At 37.8% G+C, this 20,700-nt stretch overlaps 2 protein-coding genes across 9 annotated transcripts; one reads left to right on the forward strand and one right to left on the reverse strand.

The window, feature by feature from the left end:
• Positions 1-252: 252 nt before the first annotated feature.
• LOC121250202 (gibberellin 3-beta-dioxygenase 3-like) lies at positions 253-2,907 on the forward strand. Its single transcript, XM_041149222.1, is given in 3 exon segments — positions 253-587; positions 590-842; positions 2,245-2,907. Coding segments are annotated over 3 exon segments (1,080 nt in total). The 5' UTR covers positions 253-355; the 3' UTR covers positions 2,840-2,907.
• A 619-nt stretch (positions 2,908-3,526) lies between these two features.
• Positions 3,527-20,686, reverse strand: LOC121250197 (transcriptional corepressor LEUNIG-like). Of its 8 annotated transcripts, none has more exons than XM_041149210.1 (19): positions 20,415-20,686; positions 19,608-19,705; positions 19,381-19,490; positions 17,128-17,406; positions 16,958-17,046; positions 11,829-11,909; positions 11,630-11,712; positions 10,206-10,258; positions 8,899-9,183; positions 8,562-8,741; positions 7,861-8,103; positions 7,396-7,492; positions 7,165-7,274; positions 6,887-7,036; positions 6,034-6,189; positions 5,839-5,955; positions 4,594-4,800; positions 4,131-4,301; positions 3,527-3,676 (listed from the first exon to the last, which is right to left on the reverse strand). In XM_041149210.1, the coding sequence occupies exons 1-18, from the start codon at positions 20,444-20,446 to the stop codon at positions 4,158-4,160; spliced, it is 2,514 nt and encodes an 837-aa protein (XP_041005144.1). In that variant the 5' UTR covers positions 20,447-20,686; the 3' UTR covers positions 3,527-3,676; positions 4,131-4,157. The 8 variants fall into 8 exon arrangements, with proteins under 8 accessions (XP_041005144.1, XP_041005147.1, XP_041005148.1 ...); XM_041149213.1 differs by lacking the exon at positions 3,527-3,676 and having other exon boundaries at positions 3,792-4,301; positions 17,128-17,310; positions 17,362-17,406; XM_041149214.1 differs by lacking the exon at positions 3,527-3,676 and having other exon boundaries at positions 3,792-4,301; positions 8,899-8,994; positions 9,088-9,183.
• Positions 20,687-20,700: the final 14 nt, after the last annotated feature.

Genomic DNA, 20,700 nt, shown 5'->3' on the forward strand with positions numbered 1-20,700 from the left:
CAAACACTTCAATTATATATTACATGAGAAATAGTTAGTCATGATTATATAAAAATGATAATATAAATTATGTAGATATTATTTGTTAGATTGTAAAATTATTTTTATTATAAATAAATGTGACGGATTACATCAATATACGTGAATTTATAAATTTACTTTTCTATAATTATTTTGTAGTGATAGCACCCTTGATAATATTATATATATGCGCTCTTTCTCTAATAAGAAACAAGATATATAGTCATAGACCTCTCTCTCACACAGACACGCACAAACACACAGCACGAAGAAAAGGTTATAAAATATGCCTCATTTTGCCAATAAACAGTAGTTAGGTACTTCAGCTCAAAGAATGATGAATTCATCGATCTCAGAATCCTTCAAAAGCAACCCTGTCCAACTCAACCGTATCATCCCACTAGACTTCAAGGCTCATGCCAGCAAACTACCCGACTCTCACACTTGGACCCTGTCAACGGACAACCCTCCGCCCGTCGACCCGTTCACCTCCGAGTCCGTGCCCGTCATAGACCTTGACGATCCCAATGTAGAGTCGCTCACACGGCATGCCTGTGAGCAATGGGGATGTTTCAGGTCACCAACCATGGCATTCGCATTGACCTCCTTATAGAACTGGAGTTTCAGACGCGGCGTTTGTTCTCTCTCCCACTGGAACAAAAACTCCACGCCGTCCGATCGCCGGAAGGCTTTGCCGGCTACGGCCTGCCCCGCATTTCCCCGTTTTTCCCGAAGCTAATGTGGTCGGAGGGCTTCTCTATAATGGGGTCTCAGGTGGAACATGCCAGCAAGCTTTGGCCAAATGACCACACCAAATTCTGGTACGTGGAGTACTGCAGAAATAATAATAATAATAATAATAATAATGCATGCTCTAGCTAATATTCCCAGTAAAATTAACATTTAAATCTTGTGTTACTAACATAAAAAGGGTTCGTTACTATCTATGGTAACCTGACGTTGCTTTCAGCGGTGGACGTAGAAAGTTGAGAGTGGAGAGGAACAGAGCTGAGATTTTGACGCGTGCTGCAATGAAGCAGAACTCGTGTAAAAATGGTGGTTGGGCAGAGAAGAGTGCATGCACCAAGAATCGAATCCCATGCACTGCACTTCACTGCACTGCCCGTCACTGTGTTTCACTTCGAGCATCCTTCAAACTAACCCAGCCCACCTGCAATAATGAGGTGGTTGTCTTTTTGGGCCCCATTCATAAGGGCTCCAGGTTGGGACCGTATCTAAATATACATTATGTATAAATTTCATGTATTCTTTTTAAAAATAATAAGATGTATTATTAAAAAATTAATTTTTTTTATATATATTTTATATTTACTTATTTTTTTAAAAAGAATACGTGATATTTGCACATTGATATAGAGACTTTAAATATCATTTCTCCTAAAACATAACACAGTGAGGGCAGCTCGCTCCAATTTTTATTTTTATTTTTTTGTGTTTGATAATTCTAACATGTCTTTTTTTTTTTTGATACATTTGGGAGAGTAGGAGTTTCAAACTCCAGATGTCCATTTGAAAATTGGATATTATGTCAATCAAGCCACATGTCTTAGGCCCTTATTCTTGGTGTGGATAAATTCCTACATCCAAATAGCACTCTCATTGGATTAGCTAAAAGCTAAATCCAACGAGTATTTAGCTATTAGATAGTAAAATATACTCACATTAGATTAGCTAAATTTCAAAATATGCTCACATTGTATTTAGCTATAATGATTTTCAAAAGTTTTTCCAAATTTGAAAGTTACTATATATACATCAAATACATATTTTATTAATTATTTCTCTCTCCCTTTCTTTCTATCACATATTTTATCACAATTGATTTATTAATTTGAGTTTGTGATATATTAATTTAATAAGAACATGATTATTAATTAATATATAATAGGTAGAATAGTAAAATATGATAAAATAAAATAAATTAATAATTAAAAAAATTAAATATTTTTTAAATTATTAGTTATTCATTACAATATAATGAATAAATGTATAATCTAATGTGGATGTTTGATGTGAATAACTAAAATCAAATTCATCTTATATTATTTTATTATTATATAATGAAAAAATAGTTATTCCAATGTAGAGATTTATGTGAATGGAATAGTCAAAAGTTAAATTTCTCTTATATTCATAAAAAATATCCTTTAATTTTAACTAATCTAATAAGAGTGCTCTAAAAATTGCTGTTCTTTCGTGCAGTGACGTAATGGAAGAGTACCAGAGGGAAATGAAGGACCTAACCGAAAGGATACTAGGGCTAATGCTTAGATCTTTGGGCCTAACCCGCGAAGATGTGAAATGGCTCAAGCCCAAAGACGAGGGGAGCAGACGTTCCGAAGCCCTTCTCCATTTAAACTCATACCCGGTTTGCCCGGACCCTAGTCAGGCCATGGGCCTGGCCCCTCATACGGATTCCTCCTTGGTCACTTTATTATACCAAAGTTGCACCAACGGGCTCCAAGTCCATAAAGAAAATATCGGGTGGGCGCCGGTGCATCCCATTGCTGGTGCACTTGTTGTCAATGTTGGAGACCTGATGCACATACTCTCCAACGGCCGGTTCAAGAGTCCGATGCATCAAGTGCTTCTCACCAAGTCATGCCATCGCATTTCGATGGCTTACTGCTACAGCCCTCCGGTCGACGTGAAAATATCACCGTTGATGAAGTTGATTGACCACAAACACCCTGCTCTCTATCGGCCAGTGACATGGAAGGAATATCTTGATGCCAAGGCAATGCATTTCAACGAGGCATTGGAGTTCATTCGGAATGATGTTCATGGAAATAAATAAATGAATTCCAAAAATTTTGGGTAAATCTGTCATTCAGCAAAGAGATCATGATTGCGATGCCATAAGGTATGAAAATAGGCACTTACAATTATGAGAAATTCTATTTACAGTCCTGTCCCATTAATGAATGGAAGTAAAAAGATAAAAAATATTATTTTAAAAAGGATACAATTGTAATTTTAAAATTTTTTTAAACATAATTGTATAAAATTGCATGAACAATCTCCAAATAGTGACTGTATGAAGACTATATGTAGACTAACTATACAATTATATCATACTGATGGAGCAATCTTTAGTATTATAACACGGCAAAGAAACAAGAATTCTGTTTATAACCAATGTATTGTTTAGTTAGCCAATATAGATATTCTGGTACCGTACAATAGTTTTCCCTATTCAAACACACTATATTTCATCTCTAAATTTTAAAAAATCCACTTAAATAAACAGTAAAAACTGACATGAACAGCATCTAAACAGTAACAACTGACATTGAACAGTGTATGAACAGTTGTAAACGTGCACTTTTCGACTCTCTAATCAACAATGGGACCCACACCTTTTTCAAATTTCAAAAATTTAAAACTATCTCATCTCATCTCACTATCCAAACATACATTTTTTTTTACAAACTATTTTATCTCATGTTAACTCAAAAATTTTACTACTATTCAAAATATCTCATCTGAACTGCGTAACTAAATGGGCGTTACATTAGGATAATACTACATTCATAACTCCGAGCAATTTGATGGATGCAAAAGGTTCATGAGCACAAGAAGACAGAACAATCCCAGTGACCTCGTGTCAACAACGGAATTGTTGAAAATGATCCTGCAGATTTCATTGCTCATAATCAAAAACCATCTTGCAACTTTGAACCGGAATCATGTAAACACAGAAAGAAGATCAGGAGCTCAATCATGTGTAATACTTTTCAAAAGGGTATACTGTAAAGTGGACATTCTATACATTGCTGAAGTTAGTCAACAAAGGCCGAGTATTCTGTAAACAGCATTTACATTTTCTGTGTCAGAACCAGAACTCATGTCGGACATTGTCAACCATATTTTCTGTTTAACATTAACAAAGTCAGCTTTGATGCAAAAAGATTACTTCCTTCGGCTATCTTGGAGTTGGAGTTGGATCAAAGATCTAAATTCTTCTTTCCTTGCTAAGCAGACTGTGCAAAAATATAAGCCACAAAAGCATCTAAAGAAGGCATACATAGAGGAGAAGGTATTTCTGGATAAAGTATCTCAGGATAAACATAATGGAGAAGGTATACCAATTTTGTCTGGGGGAAAAGCAACTGTCACTTCCAGAGCTTGACACACTTGTCATGACTAGCTGAAGCTACCAGACCTGTCACACTTGATACTGCTAAGGCAGAGATTAGTTTGTCGTGCGCATGTACAGATATCGTCTTGTTTTCGCTTGTGTTCCAAAGTTCCAGAGTCTGGAAATCCAGGGCATTCCATATCAAAAACAAAAACTTCGTGTCAGTAGCTTGTCCAGGAGCATGCCATTCATTTCAACTCTCATGTTAACTTAAATACTATAATCCAACACTTTTTATGAAGCACTGTCATTTCTAAGCTGTAACAATCTGATCTAAACATTAGTAGCTACAAAGGTTTTAAGTAGTGCTAATCTGAGACTCGCATCCTATGCAATCAAATATCAAATTGGAATACCCAGAATGTTTCATATGGTTAAATTAGTACATGAAATGGCGAACTATGACTTACCCCATAACATCCGATGACCAACAGAGAATGATTAGTAGGATGGAAAACACAGGTATTAAATTTGTTGCCAGTAGACCTCAACTCATGAATGCATTCCCCTTTGTTACCAGAGCCAACTGTCCAGACTCTAACCAGGTCATCACTCAAAGTTGCCAGGCACTCCCCAGAAGGATCCCAGCATACGGAATGGACAAGGTTTTTGTGGCCCTAAAATCAGTCACATAAGATAAAAGGAAATATTACTCATCAAATGTCATATTGTATACATATGTATGTATATAGATAACTCCATGAAAAGAAGCAAAAACTGAGGAAGAAAAGTAACAAAGTAGAAACAGATATTCATTTGTGTCTTCCACATCATATCCTGGAATAATTCAAGAAACATTCATTTGCAGCATTAGCCATATCATTGTTCCAAAGTTATCAGCAGGCAGTAAAGAAAAAAATAAAAAGAAAACAGCACTTTCAATTTGCTTACAAGAATGCCTCCAAATTCTTTATAAGAGAAAATTCAATAACTTCACACCCTACATGAAGATCTCGTGATCTATCATCAAATTTCAAAATATCAAACGCACTCTTTTTACAGGTACAGTTACCAATGCAACAAGGAACCAGGAGCATACTTAGTGCAAGACAATAACTATGTATTGGGTTAAACTACCGAAAACCAGGGTGCCATAAAGGAACATTTATAAACACCAAGCAAGCAACATTCTATCTATCACTTTAGTCTTTTCATCAATGGGAGGGTCCCGAAGAAAAGACCTAAATTATTAAGATTAACCCTTATTGGAAAAGAAATTTTTCCCGTTTCTGGCAAAAATATAATACCTTATAGAAATTCAAATTACGTAAATCAACAAAGCCACTTGAAAAAATGTAAAGAACCACCCAATTAAATGTAGAAACTAATACACTGCAGACTACAGAGACAGAACAGAACCCTCTGGAATAAAAATTTGACCTCCAAAATTTGGAGCATGGATTTACAAAGCCTGGTTCAAAAAGGTCTCTAGGAAAAGAATTTAATACTCTTAGAAAATCTAATGACTCAATGGAAAAATGTAAATTGGGTCAAGCAAGCCAGTTGCCAAAGAAATACCAAATTAAAACTCTTGAGAGAGATTCATATACAGCAGAGACACAGAGAACAATCTGACAGCAAAAAAAGGTTTTGGAACTTTTGGTTTTGGAACTATAAAGAGTAAAAAACATCATCAGGGAAGGATGACAACCAACCTGTAATTTAAGCATGCAAACTTGAGTCTCTACATCAAGCACAGTTACAAGATCTCCAGAGGCCGCAGCAAGAAGCCTTCCAAGACGAGGTTGAAATCTCATCAGGGTTGCACCACCCTGACAAAATGGAGAATATGACTAGCAAATGCGAAAGACATTGAACTCTATTATAGAATATCACTTGAAGATGTATACCTTGAAAACACCAGAACAACTTCCATTCTTGATACTCCAGTATCTCATCTCACTATTATTATCACAAGAGCAGAGAAGGTCCTCCTTAGAAGGATGGAAGTCCAATGACAAAACGGCTGTGGAATGCCCCGTAAAAGTGCGAAGTGAATAACCAGGCTGCAAAGCTTCAATACATCATTAGAGAGAGAGAAGGGGGGGATATCAAAGGATTTGATAACATAAATAAAATTATTTCTATCACTGACCTCAAAAGCAAAAGCCATACTGTAACAAATCAATCGAGGACCTTAATGAGATTCAACTAAACTTACTATAGCAAGTTGGTTTTTATGATCCATCCAAATAACTTATTCCAGAAGAGGTTGGCTTGCCTTGGGGTATTAAAGAGACAAAAAGGTGATATATAGAGAAATATCAATCTCAACAATTTGGTCATTGATGCAACTATACCAGTAAATAGAAGTCCAAATTTGAAGTGTTTCAATAAATACATCAAAGTTCAATCTACTTAATCCATTCAAAATAAAAGTACTCCTTCCCTATATATTTGCATCTTTGATTAATTTGATCAGCAATGAGAAGAAAATTGAAGCAAAACTGCTCCCCTTTATATGGTTTTTGATATTTACAAACAGAAAAAAAAAAAAAAAAAAAAAAGCAAGAACATTGCATCTGTAACCCCCCCGCGGGAAAAAAAAAAACCAAAAAAAAGGTGAATATAACAAACGTGCAGAAAGCGAGCCTAAGAGATTAGTCAAGGTCAAGAATCAATGTGAGGCTTTGGCATATAAATACTCTCAAAGACAAAATCAGATGAACAAAAGAACAAAAGACAAAGAATATGTAAACTAACATTATCAGTGTTCCACACCCTGACAGTTTTGTCAGCTGAACATGTAGCAAGCCGTGACATGCTTGGACTGAAACGGACATCAGTAATCCATTGAGAATGTTCTTCAAGTGTAGACTTCATTGCAAAGGATTCTGTGCACCACAATACAGCCTGCACCGCATAATCATTGGGTGGAGAGGTTTCTGTTGGTTTTCTCATTATCAAAAAGAACCCAGCCAAAGCAGCGGGGAAGTGTCCCTGTGCAATTATAAAGCAAAAAAATCTAAGCAACAGCTTACCTTTCTATCGTGCCCACCAGTAGCAAGCAATTTTCCATCTGATGAGAAGTGACAACATTCTACCTTACTCGTGCTTGCAGGGATAAGCCGTATTTTCGTAATTGTGAGGCCTACATTAAGACAAAAGAAGAGTAAATTCTTGGGTTCCATTCGTAAAAATTATATAAACTACCATTAGATAATCAAACAAAAAGAAGTACACACCAATATGAAAACTAGAGTTTGTCATACCTTTGCTGACATCAGAACACTGACCATCATCACGAGATAAGAATGAATCAACATTATCTTCCAAAGATCCATCATCCATAAAACGGTCAATATCAGCCTGTAACAGATTATAAACTGTGAAATTCAACGCTAATGGCAGTTCCCCATGCCCTGGGGGCGCCAAGACCTTCCTTTACTTCTGTTTCTTATATTTATGCATAAGATCTTACTGTTGCACTAAGAAAATAAAAATCAAAGAACTTGAAATCTAATTCAGTATGAGCATATGAGATGTGGCCCTGGGGTATTTTTGACAATTCCTTGCAAGTAGACAATATGTAACTTTCATACAGAGGGCACATCAGATAACGTTTTAGCATTTAGGCATTGACCAGACATTATTTCTACTACATGTAACTCGTTGACTGGAAGATCAGTAAAACCATCCAAAATGGAATTGAAAATGAAGATGAGAAGGTTGCTCACCAACTGATTTGATGCTGACATAAGTGAGCCCATGCCATCAGAACCAAACATAAGCAGAGACTTGGAGGAACCACTATTATGGGGCAAACTTGGCATTGACATCATATCTCCTGGTTTGTGAGTAGAAGGGGATGAAGGTGAACTTGGGGATGGTCCTGTGGTGTTTGTGGTTCCAGAGCTATTGGCAGGACCTGAAGATGATGCCCGCTGCTTTCTTTTTTGCCTAATTTCACTTTTTGGAGCCTTTAATGAGGGAAAAAAAGACACTCAGAAACCAAACCAGGTTAAACCAACTTTCAACTATGATCAAGTTAACTGTTTGGATTCAAGTTATGAAAAGCAATTGACAAATAAAACATAGAGATCCTAAGTATAATTTTTTCTTTTTATTTGGGTGGGGGTGTTAAAAGCAAGCAGAACTTAGATGATGAGAAAGTAAAGCACGTGAAAGATGACACATAAGCGGTAATAGGATCATATATTTGATATTGGTAGTCCACATTAGAAAAGAAATTCTAAAAGAATTTTCAGTGATTAAGATATACATAAAATACATGGCAGATTCTATCGACAAATAAACTTGACACTTTGATATATATATTTTTTGGGGGGAGAGGGAGGGAGGGAGAGAGAGGGAGAAGACAACAGAGAAATGTGTAGCTAATATGATCTACAAATGCTGAACCCAATAAATCACAGACCAGATCATTTCCTAGAAAGTTGTTTGGAATGACACCATCTGTTGTCATGCTGATAGCACCATTCATTTTATCTTGCTGCTGGAGGTGGTGGTTTGAACTCTGAGACTGTTGACTAGACAGTCGATACTGCAGATGGTGTTGCTTATGTTGATTGTTGCTATGTAGCTGTTGCTGCTGTAACTGAAGTATTGGACTTTAGATAAGAAAATACTTCTGAAGCTTTTTTTTTTTTTTTTTTTAATACGAGTACTCCGGAGGCTTAAAGGCCATAAATCTTTCGAAGAGGGCTAAATATGATAGGATTGACCAACTTTGATGTACAGGAACAAAATGATACCTTAAGTAGTAGGTCCTTGTCTGTCACAGGGCAACCGACTTGCACCAATGATCCAGTATTGGGAACTATATCACCAACAGAATCTAACTGGCCATCCTTTGCAAGGCCCACATTTCGATTGTTAAGAAGCATTCTCAGTCTTCCGCATCCCAAATCATTAGTAGATGGAGATGCCAAGTTTTGCTGTACCTGACACATTAGTTGCTGCTGTAGCTGAAGCTGATTCAAAGACTGAGGAGACTGCATCAAAGATTTCTGCTGCTGAAGAAGTCCAGACCCGAGCTGCTTCAGCCAGTAGAAAATGTGAAAATTCAGAAAAGAAAATCTATTCTGTCCTTTACATCATATAAAATCTTTGCACCGCCAAAAAAAAAAAAATACAAATGGAAGTTTCATTTCAGGCAACACACATGGACAATACTTGTCAGACATCAAATAAAAGGGGGGAAATTGCCGTCATTCTGCCTAGCTCCCTCCTAAAAGAATCCTTAACACGGGTGATTCTGAATAATTCAGAGAAGACACCTTTCGAGGATTCATCACCACACTACAAATCATGCCAAAAATGTGTAATGTACTAGTCACCCATCACAAATCAAGTAAAGCGGGAGAAATCCCCTGAACCCCTTCTAATGTTCTCCCAAAAACAAACCCCCCAAGGGCTCATTTACCTCATGGGAATACCAACCTCCTCACAAGTTCTCATCATCTCTGCCAACTAGAACCCTCCAAAGGCTCTCTCCTTCATAGGCATAACACCCGAGTCATTTCCCCTAAATAGCTCAGTTAAATAGAATTAAGTTTCTCACACCTACTGGCACCTTTTACAACTGACAAACACGCCTTGGGCCACTTCAAAAGATGGAACCACACTCCACCCCCATACCTTTCCACCAAAAATATCATTGTAACTTCTCAAGTTGGTTGACTCCCATGTGTATTGGAAAAAGAGAATATAACAAGTAGGCTAGCTGAATAGTGTGCTCTTTCAATTTACTTCAGCCACCCTTCAACAAGTACAGTGGCTTTCAACCAGCCAGCAAATCAATGCTCCATCTTCCCAATAATTCTATCTCAAATAGATTTGGCTTTGAAAAAAGAACTCTAAAGAAACAAGACCAAGATAAGTCATGGGCAAGTTAAAATCCTGCAACCAGGAAAAACTGCCTTACTAGCAACGTTCTCAAACTTACCAATCAAGTTATGGCACTATTTACTGCAACAATTATTTGGCTGATGAATGGTTGAGGAACCAACTTAGGAACAAATACATGGTTGAGCAAAAAAGCATGTGTGTTAAGTCTTACCGTCAAAGGCCATCCTTTTAGTGTCAAATTTTTACTGCCTTGATTCAATCCTCCTAAAAGAACATGAGAGTACTTATTAAAGCAGGCAATAACTGAATAAAATTTCACAATTTAAATCATAAAAAATACAAGTAATTAAATAAAGGATTTATGTGCCACTTTTGCCTGAACAACAAACACATATTATAGCATGGAAGGAATTTATGAAAACCTTATGGGATTTCACCACTTATATATGTTTCTAGATTCAAGAGGAATGGTTTCTTTGTAACTAATGACATAAATGACAAATATTAGAATACAACCATCAATATTCATTTAAAATTGCCATACATAGAAGAGAAATCCCCTATTTTGTTTCTTTTTAAATTTGATCTTCCGAATCATCACCTATAGTAGAATAATTGCCAATCTGCCAGTTCGTGTAATAACCATAGAATGATACTAGGTTTAGTAAGAATAACTTGAATATTTACCTATCAAAAAAATTAAAAATAATTTGAATATTTATACCCTTGTTGAGCTTAATAATGTTGTAAAAGAGTTTTGGGCACACTTAAGTTTGAAGGCCCACCTAGAGCCTCATCATAACGTGTATGCACTCATCTGACTGATTTTATATAGGTTGAAAGATTCATCAATTATAATTCAAAAAGGTCAATAATATATTTAGTTATATATCTAGCCTATTAACTTGAATGGTTGGACAACTAAATGCCGTTTAAAAATCGTCATATCAACATACAGCATAAAAAAGTTACTTATTCTTCAAGTACTACATAATTGGAAAAACAAAATCCAAAAGACAAACAAAAATCATGTTATGTTTTTGAGTGTTAAAGGAGCAAAGGGGGAAAAACAGAAGGGGGGAGAGGGAGATATTAAGGGAAGGGGACGGGGAGAGAGGCGAGGACTGAGGATTTGCAAAGATTCTTCTATAAAAAGAGTCACAAATTTTACTTCTACTTCGAAAAAAGGACCAACAGATAGTTATAAAGACGCTTTCTAGTGCGTGGGATTTAAGGAAAAAGCCAATTAGGCTTTTCCAAAAAGCGCAAAAGAAAGTGCACTGCAGTAAATTCACTTCACTTCAAGTACCAGAAGTGCTTCACTTCCAAAGCTTGCACTTCATGCACTTAAACTGCTCCGCGCTTTTAACAATACTGTGAATACCAGAAGATACATTCCCCAATCAGTGATTCCCAACTATCAAAATTTGAAGACTCAATCCAATATAGATGCCAGATATGTGGATAAAATGGTATTCCATTGAGAATCTTTACAAGGGGGTTCAATCATCTAATCACTTATTAGAAGGGAAAAAACTACAGTTGTAAAAGCATAGAGCCCATACATGAGCACAACAAAATGAGAAAATAGAAACAAACTCCTCAGTTCAATCAAAGTACAACGTCAATCAATACCCTGAACTCCAATCAATGTTCCATCTGGTCCGGCAGTTATGGGATTCATCATTGAATTCATCTCACTTTTTATGTCCTGCTTCAAGCATGCAAGACTATAAAAAAGAGAGAAGATAATAGCTCTGAAGATAACATAGAAAAACAATATATTAAAAATAAAATAATCATAAGAACAATGATGATGGTGATGATGCTTGCCTGCCCTGGAAACTGTTGACTCCGATTTTGAACTTGCTGAAGATTCTCAGAATTAACCCCAGGGGTACCATGCAGTGTTTGCCTGCAAAAACAAGAGTTTATTTGCTTTCAAATTGGATTTAATCACAGACACTGCAAAAACAAGAGTTTGTTTGCTTTCCAATTGGATTTAATCACAGACATTGTATACAAAAGCATTAAATAATTCTTTGGAATTGAGTAATTTTTCCATTTTAACTTGAGGAGGTTTTCTCTACGTACAAGTGCGAAAAAAAGTAAACTCTGTTTCTTTGCCGTCGAGGATGGTGGATAGCTAGTTCCTTTACTACATCGACGTTAAGATGGGTTATTCAAGGGAGCTTGGGATCGAATCTAAGCTCTTCTCTGTAGTGAGGGAAGGGGGTCTAGTCCGTATCATTGAAAGAGGCAGAAGATTCAAGCAGGGGCTATTGATGGGGTTGGGCACTGCACAATGGCTTGAGAGAGCTCTGAAGGATAGTGCGATAGGTGAAAGGAAGGACTTTTACTCATCAACAAGAGAGGGTTATCGGAGTTTCATTGCTCAACGATGCTCGAATAACCGAGGCAGATTTTTGGAGGTGGTAGTGTATGGTGATGGGAGTCGACGTAGCTTCATTCTTATTCCAAAAGAAAAGGGGGGAAGGGAATGGAAAAGAATGAGGGAGGTGTTGAGGGAGGTTATTGAGGTGGACAAAAACAGAGATGGAGGTGGTGGTGATGTGCAGAGGAGGAAGTGGGACGAAGGGGTGTACCCGAAATCATACAGAGATGCTCTCTCTCCGGCGGGGGCCTTTGGGGTGTCGAGATTTGGTGCCTAAGGGGGAGGGCCTGATGGAGACGTGCACTAAGCCACTCGTTAATGTGAGGGAAGTGCTCTGCATGGTGAGGGAGGTGCAGGAGCAACTGGGATATTTGCAGGGGGAGGTTGAAAAGATGATGGAGTGTGTCAGGGTTATTATGGAAAGGGATAATATGGGGAGATTTTTTCTTTTTTTTTTTTTTTTGGGGGGGGGACTAAAACGAGGCGTTTTCAAGTGCCATTACAGAATTCGAATGGTAGGATGGGCCCGAATGGGCCGTATTTGGCTCAGGCCCGTATCATTAAGGGGCAAAGTTTTAAAGGTAAGGGGTGGGTTGACAGGCCCGGGCCCAAGTACAAACGTGGAGGGCTCATTCAAGGTACGAGGGAGGAGGAAGGTTTCTCCAAGGCCTGTTGTCGCGCTGCCACCAGAGGGTGGTCGACCTGCCGGAGTCTTCATCGCGACGTCATCAGAAGTCGTCGATGAAGGCAGTATTGCAGCCGGAGTAAGATTTGTGTCAGTAGAAGAATCCGAAAGCGCCGACAAAGTTAGAGGTGGCTTTTCCACCACCACCGTGTGCTTTTCTACCTCTAGGGAGTGCACAGAAATCGTCGACGAAGTGTGGGGGAGGTTTCGAGGCTCTGGCAAGCAATACCGAGGGGCCTAACGACGTCGTCGGGGATTCGGCCAGTGATGAGTTATTTCTTTCAGATGAAGAGAACTTCCAAAGGCTTACCCAGTGTTGAATGAATCTGTTGGGGAGTTTGGATTGGTGCTCGAGGAAGAGAATTTGGAGGAACAACAAGATTCTCAATTGCAGCATCCTATCCCTTTGAAGTGTATGTTTCCAGACCAATCATATGTATCAGACTGGGTGTTTAATATAGTGAAGGATATTCAGGAAATGGTGGGTTTGAAGTGTAAAGGTTATGAGGAACAGTTCATGGCATTACTCATAGCTATCGAAACGGGTCACCAACAACATAGGAAAGTGGGTACCAAGAAACAACGTGAACTTAAGAGGTTGACTTGGTCTATGAACTATGAAGGCAGCTCCAGTAGGGATAGGACTAAGGGGAAGGGGTTGTTTTACCCCGAATGAGATCAAAAATAATATCGTGGAATGTCCGCGGGCTAAATGAGGCTAGCAAGCTTCTTCAAGTAAGAAACTTGCTGCAAGGGTGGAAAGCGAATATTGTTTGTTTACAGGAGACGAAGTTGAAAATTATTAACACAAAAATTGTGAGGAGTATATGGAGTTGTACACATGTGGATTGGGTATACTTGGCAGCTAACGGGGCTTCAGGAGGAGTGTTGGTGATGTGGGACCAACGAGTGGTGGAGAAAAGGGAGGAGTTTATTGGATTATTTTTGGTAGCATGTTCCTTTAAGAGTGTATCAGATGGTTACTTGTGGCTTTTGCATGTGTTTATGGACCTAACTCAGACATCGATTAGAGTGTATTGTGGGATGAACTAGCTGGAGTGCACAGTTAGTGGGATCTTCCATGGTGTATTGGGGGAGATTTTAATGTAACAAGATTTCCCAGCGAGTGTTTTGGCAATAGAAGAATGCGTCTAGCAATGGCAAATTTTTCAGAATGCATTTTTTATTTAAATTTAGTGGATTTACCAATGGCGGGGGGCTTATGTACGTGGGCCAATAATCAGACGTGGTCTCAGTTAGACAAATTCTTAATTTTCCCAGAGTAGGAAAGTCATTTTCCGGAGATATGACAAAAGAGATTGCCTTGGCTGTGTTAGGATCATTGGCCTATCTTACTGGATTGTGGTGGGATTCAACGAAGGCATGGGCACTTTAAGTTCGAGAACATGTGGCTGAAAACGGAAGGTTTTATGGATAGAGTCAGATAGTGGCGGGCATCCTATCAGATTCAGGGTACTCCTAGTTTCATGTTTGCAGGTAAATTGAATGCTCTAAAACATGACTTAATACTTTGATATCAACAGTCTTTTGGGGACATTGGGGAACACAAGAAATGCAAGACAAGGGAGATCTAAGAGTTGGAAAGGGTTCAAGAGTCTATGACCTTAACACAGGAGGAAGTAGCTCAAAAGCTACTGCTAGTTGCAGGTCTTGAGAGGATCGTTCTATTAGAAGAGATTTCGTGGCGGCAAAAGTAGAGAGCGTTATGGTTGAAGGAAGGCGATCGTTGTACTAAGTTTTTCCACAGGGTAGCCAATTCTCACATGAGATCTAATAATATTGAGTCATTGAAGATTGATGGGGTAGATTGTAAAGATAAGCAGAGAGGATTAATGATCACGTAGTGGGCTGGTTCGAACAGCAACTCACTGAGCAGAAGGTTGGCGACCTAAGCCCAATGGGCTATTTTTTATTCTATTAAGTCTATGGATGGCATCTGTTTGGAGAGACCTTTTAAGGAGGATGGGGTTTTTGAAGTAGTGAGAAAAATGGCTAAAGATAAGGCTCCAGGTCCTGATGGCTTTTCAATGGGTTTCTTCCAAGCTTGTTGGGACGTTTTAAAGGATGATCTCATGAAGGTGGGCTTTTCAATGGGTTTCTTCCAATGGGCGTGTGAATGGCTACTCGATTGGATCCCCGGGTGGGGAATTACTAATATTTCACATTTATTGTTTGCAGATGACACTTTTATCTTCTGTAAGGCAGACCATAATCAGGTTAGAGTTTTGAAGGCCCTTCTACTTTGTTTTGAAGTAGTTTCTGGATTGAAAGTGAACCTGGCAAAATCAGAGATGGTGCCTATTGGAGAAGTTCAGCGTATAAGACAATTGGCTAATATTTTGAGGTGTAAGATTGCTTCACTCCCGATGACATATCTTGGTCTTCCGTTGAGGGCCGCCTCGAGAGCGACTTCTTTATGGGAAACAGTGATTGAGAAAGTTGAACGTCAACTAGCAGGCTAGAAGAGAATTTACCTATCTAAAGGGGGTAGGATACCCTGATAAAGAGTACGCTATCTAACTTACCGACATATTTTCTTTCCTTGTTCCCTATTCCAGCAAACGTGGCACTTCCTATTGAGAAACTTCAACGGGATTTCTTGTGGGGTGGAATAGGGGAGGAGTTTAAATTTCACCTAGTCAGGTGGGAGAAGGTATGTTGTCCTCTCTCTAATGGTGGTTTGGGCATTAGAAGTTTGAGGATTTTTACTCAGGCGTTACTTGGAAAATGGCTTTGGAGATACTATAAAGAACCAGAAACTCTATGAAAGTTAGTGATTGAGAGTAAATATGGTGGCTTATGGGGTGGTTGGTGTACTAATGAAGTGAGAGGGGCACATGAAGTGGGTTTGTGGAAACATATAAGAAGAGGATGGGAGGTCTTCTCTCGCCACATAAGATACTGTCTAGGAGATGGGACTAGGATCAATTTTTGGTGTGGAAATTGTGCTCTAAAGGTTCTATTTCCTGCACTCTTCAGGATTGCAAGTGACAAGGATCTCAGTGGAGGAAGTCATGGTGAGAGTGGGGGAACAAATCCAATGGAACATTAATTTTAGCCGGGCGACTCATGATTGGGAAATGGACAGTTTTGCAGCTTTTTTCAGCCTCTTGTATTCATTCAAACTGAGTAACCAGCGTGCTGATTTTTTGTGGTGGATTGTTACAGGCAAAGGTACGTTCTCGGTTCATTCATTTTATAAGTCCCTATCACAAGAGCTTCCAACTCAGTTCCCTTGGAAAAGGATTTGGAGACATAAGGCGCCTCTCAAAGTAGAATTTTTTGTCTAGACCGCTTCCTTGGGCAAGATCCTTACAATGGATAATTTGAGGAGACGGATGGTGATCATTGCCGATTGGTGTTGTATGAGTAGGAAAGAGGGAGAATCAGTGGATCACCTTCTATCACATTGTGAGGTAGCTCGAGGGATATGGAATGAGGTATTTAGGAGGCTAGAATTGGATTGGGTTATGCCTGAGTCAGTAGTGGCAATGTTGGCTAGTTGGACAGACCTAAGAGGTAATCAACAGATCAAGGCTGTATGGAAGATGTTTCCTATTTGCATCATGTGGTGCGTGTGGCAGGAGTGCAATGAACGGACGTTTGAGGATAAAAAGAGATCGATGGAGGAACTTAAAGCTTTTTTCTTTAGAACTCTTTGTACTTGGGTCATTGCTGTTAATTTCAATGGCTAAGATTTCCATGATTTCCTTATATCTATGGCTCCTACGTAGTTAGGACACACCTTGTATTGAACATGGCTTTTGCCTATTATTTTATTAATATACTTTTACTTGTAAAAAAAAAAAAAAAACAAAAGCTTTAAATCATGGTAGAAGAAACTAAAACATTAAAAAATTACCCAGGATGTTGGCCACCTACTGCAGCTGCCTTCAGCATTGAGGCATGATTTGGATCCAGAAGCTGTCCCACATTGTCACCCAACCTTTGCTGCATAATAATGTTTTATCAACTGCGGGGATGATAAAATCAGAATAAACCCTTTTTTGAATCCTTCACAGAAATTGATACCTTCACAGCTCCATCATCCAAGGCATCCCTCTGGAGTGGAAGCTTTAGTCTTTGCTCATACATTTTTGTTGCCACGGCATTTGCAGTTGCAGGGTTCCGCCTCATAAGAGTGTCACTGCTTACAAGACCATTGGCATTGCCATTTGGAAGCTGGTTCCCATCTCTTGGTTGCTGCTGCTGCTGTTGTTGCTGCTGATGAGCATGCCTCTGCAAAAATAGCTGTTGCATTTGCATCTGCTGATGCTGATGCTGTTGCTGCTGCTGCTGCAGCTCTCGAGTCTTTGCCCATTGAGTCATTTAACAAGCAAGATAAACATCAAACTCACCAAGTATCTCCCCAAAATACACAGAACAGCTAGAAATCCCGCAGAATCCAAAAAAGATGTAGCAACATAACATTTATTTGACGAATTCAAAATGAAAAAAAGAGAAAATAATGTTTCATAAGTAGTGGTAAAGACATTGGTCTTGGTGGTATGCTCCCTCCAGGTTTAAGGCTCAAATCCTCTTGGGTGCAAACAATTTCTAAGGGCTAAGGGTGAGCACCAACTTAGTCGAAGTCGGATTCCCTTAAATCTAACTCCAACTCCGACAAAGTCGGAGTTCAAATCCAAAGTCCGACTCTAACTCAGACTTCTGTAGGCTCCAATCCGACTCCGACTTCGAATTGTCGGAACGAAGTCAGATTTGGGCTTCTTTTTTTTAGCTTCATATTTAGCCCATTAAAAAAAGAATTTTTTTGGGCTTTCAAATATCAATTTTTCAAAAAATTTAAAACTAAAACTAAATCATTCACTGCTAATTTACTTCTATATTAATATCTAACTTATTTTTATACTAGACTTATACTATAGTGTCTAATTACATGTTATCATACTATAATATCACATATTATTTTTAGTATTTAATTACATGTTATTATGCTATAGTATTACATGTTATTATATTAGACTAACTTATTTCTACACTAGACTTATTCTAGTGTCTAATTACATGTTATTACACTTTAGTAATTTGGTATTATGTGTTATTAACTTATTATACTAGACTTATTAGTTATTTCTATACTAGTGTTTGATTTAATTCTATATAAGACTTATACTATAGTGTCTAATTACATGTTATTATACTAATGTCTAACTTATTTCTAACTTAATTATATATTAGACTTTCTAGTGTCTAATTACATGTTATTATACTTTAGTAAATTAGTACGTGTTATTAACGTATTATACTATACTTATTTCTATACTTGATTATGCATGATAATAATACTATGATGTTTACATATACTAAACGAGTAATGATATCCACACAACACATTTTCTCATCATATGTCACAACACGTGTTATAAAATTAGGGTATTTTTATAAAAGGATATTATCTTTATAAGGTATTTTACAAAAATACCCCTCTTTTTTATAACATTATAGTGTAAAATGTTGTAGAAAGTTACGTGTGTTTATCATTTTTTATTTTTATAACGTATGTACTATATCGGAGTTGGATTCAGAGTCGGCGGGCAAAGTCGGAGCATAAAGTTAGAGTCAAATCGGATTGGATTGGAGTCGGTTCGGGCGACATCTCCGACTTTGACTGAAAGATAAAAAAGAAATCCGACTCTGACTGGAGTCAAAGTCAGAGCGGAGCCGAATTTGGAGTTGGATTTTTGCTCAGCCCTACTAGGGGCCATCGGACTAGGGGAACTTCCCTTGAATTAACCGAGGCACATTTGCGGGAAACTCCTTGCCGAAAGCCTATGCATCCCCGGGATTAGTAGGGACTTTGTTGTCAGATACCCAATTCCAAGGAAAAAAAAAAAAAAAGCAGTAACTGTCAAGGCAAGATAGTCAATTGAAGTATCAGAATAAAAACTTCCCATGTCCGTAGAAAAGCCAGTGAGGGATGCATTAGGTGTTAAATATTATAAATAAAACAATGAATGCAAACCACCTGGTATTTTAGAGAAAAACATCCAAAAACAACAAAGTAAATATCATTTGAGCATATCTCCAATTTGTTTTTCCAAAAAATTAAGCCATTGTGGGGGAGAGGGAGAGAGAAATAATCAGGTATTACCAACAAAAAACTGCAGAGGATATAATGAAGCACATATTTTACCCAATATAGTTACTATAAGAAAATGATTTGCAGATTGCCTGGAAACTTTCACAGCCACACCCGCCGTGGGCGAGAAAAGGAGAGAATGAAAAGCAAAAATGAAAGGTTGATAAAAAAACCGGTAAGGCTACCTCATTGTATGATGCAGCTGCTTCTGAGTTCTTCTCGTCTGTCCTAGTGATAAATATGTCCCAAAAGACAGACCACCATTCAAAAAGAAAGCCACCAGGTGCATCAATTGCTGAAGTACATTAAAACACAAAACGTACATTAACTAGGAATCACGTTATAAAAAGATACAATGTGAATCCTTAATATTTAAATTTACTTTCCCCAGCAAATCTCCAGATATTCTTACCAATAGGATCTGCAGAGACTTTCCCTTCAGCTTGAAATGCTTTTGCAGAAGCATGCAATTTCCTTTTCATAAGATAATCATATATGTACACATCCAACCTATCATACACGGAAACATGCCACCGGAAAGTTTAAATCCTTTGAGAATAGTTTGAAGATAACAGTGGCACGGACTGTGAATGATAAATAAATAAAAAATACCACCATCGGAAAATTAAAAACTTAAGAAGAGTTTGGAAGCTAACTGCGCACATACCAAGAACACCAAAGAAAAAATAAAATATCTATTCAGGGATGAAAAACTTCCACTCAACCAAGCCTAAGAAGACCACTTGCCTTGAGAAAGTGAAAAGAAAAGTGGAAAATTTCGGAAATACCTCCAGAAACCAAATCCAAAAAAGAAACCAATTTAATGGAAGGCGACAAAATCAAAATCCTACCAAAAGGAGCTAAAAAGAAAATTTATCCAGAATGAAAAAGTTTAAAACCTGGAAAATAAACCAAAGCTTAAATGAAATAAATAGACACATAATTAAAAACTCAAACTTCATCATAAATTTATTTATTTATTTATAAAAAAGCAAACCCGAATGCGAAAAATAAGACAGAACGCTAAACCGCCAAAAACTAGGACAACTGAATACAAAAAAAGGGTGGGGGGAAAGAAAAAAAAAAGTACAAAGGAAAGAAAGAAACTGAAAATCAAAATTCTAGGACCAAAAACACAGCCACAAACATTCAAACAAAACCAAGAAACTTAAAGACAAAAACAACAAAACAAAATCGATTACCAGGAATATAGACTTACATTTTATCAGCTTCCCACTTGGGCTGAGACATGATTATGATAGTTTACTAGAGAAAATTGGGACCTGCAAGTAGAAATCATCAGTGGAATTCTTCTGCGTTATATTCCCAAAAGAACATGCGTTGTGGACATTCCGAAGAAGCTTATAAAAGTGTTTTTGAACTTTTTGACAATTTGAGAACGACAGCCATCCTGTATGATTAAAGATTTTGTCATATGTATCATATCTTCAATGCTACAGTATTGCTACAAGAGTCTGTCAAAATGAGACGCAAATTCAGGCGGT

The sequence above is a fragment of the Juglans microcarpa x Juglans regia genome, chromosome 2D (genome assembly GCF_004785595.1).
Source record: "Juglans microcarpa x Juglans regia isolate MS1-56 chromosome 2D, Jm3101_v1.0, whole genome shotgun sequence".
In the NCBI taxonomy this organism is placed as follows: Eukaryota; Viridiplantae; Streptophyta; class Magnoliopsida; order Fagales; family Juglandaceae; genus Juglans; species Juglans microcarpa x Juglans regia.

Excerpts from the sequence above, each read along its gene's own strand:
- LOC121250197 (XM_041149210.1), bottom strand. The coding sequence starts at position 20,446 with ATGTCTCAGCCCAAGTGGGAAGCTGATAAAAT. Across the intron at positions 7,493-7,860 it reads TGTCAGCATCAAATCAGTTG|GCTGATATTGACCGTTTTAT; the intron begins GTGAGCAACCTT and ends AATCTGTTACAG. Across the intron at positions 7,275-7,395 it reads GTGTTCTGATGTCAGCAAAG|GCCTCACAATTACGAAAATA; the intron begins GTATGACAAACT and ends GTCTTAATGTAG.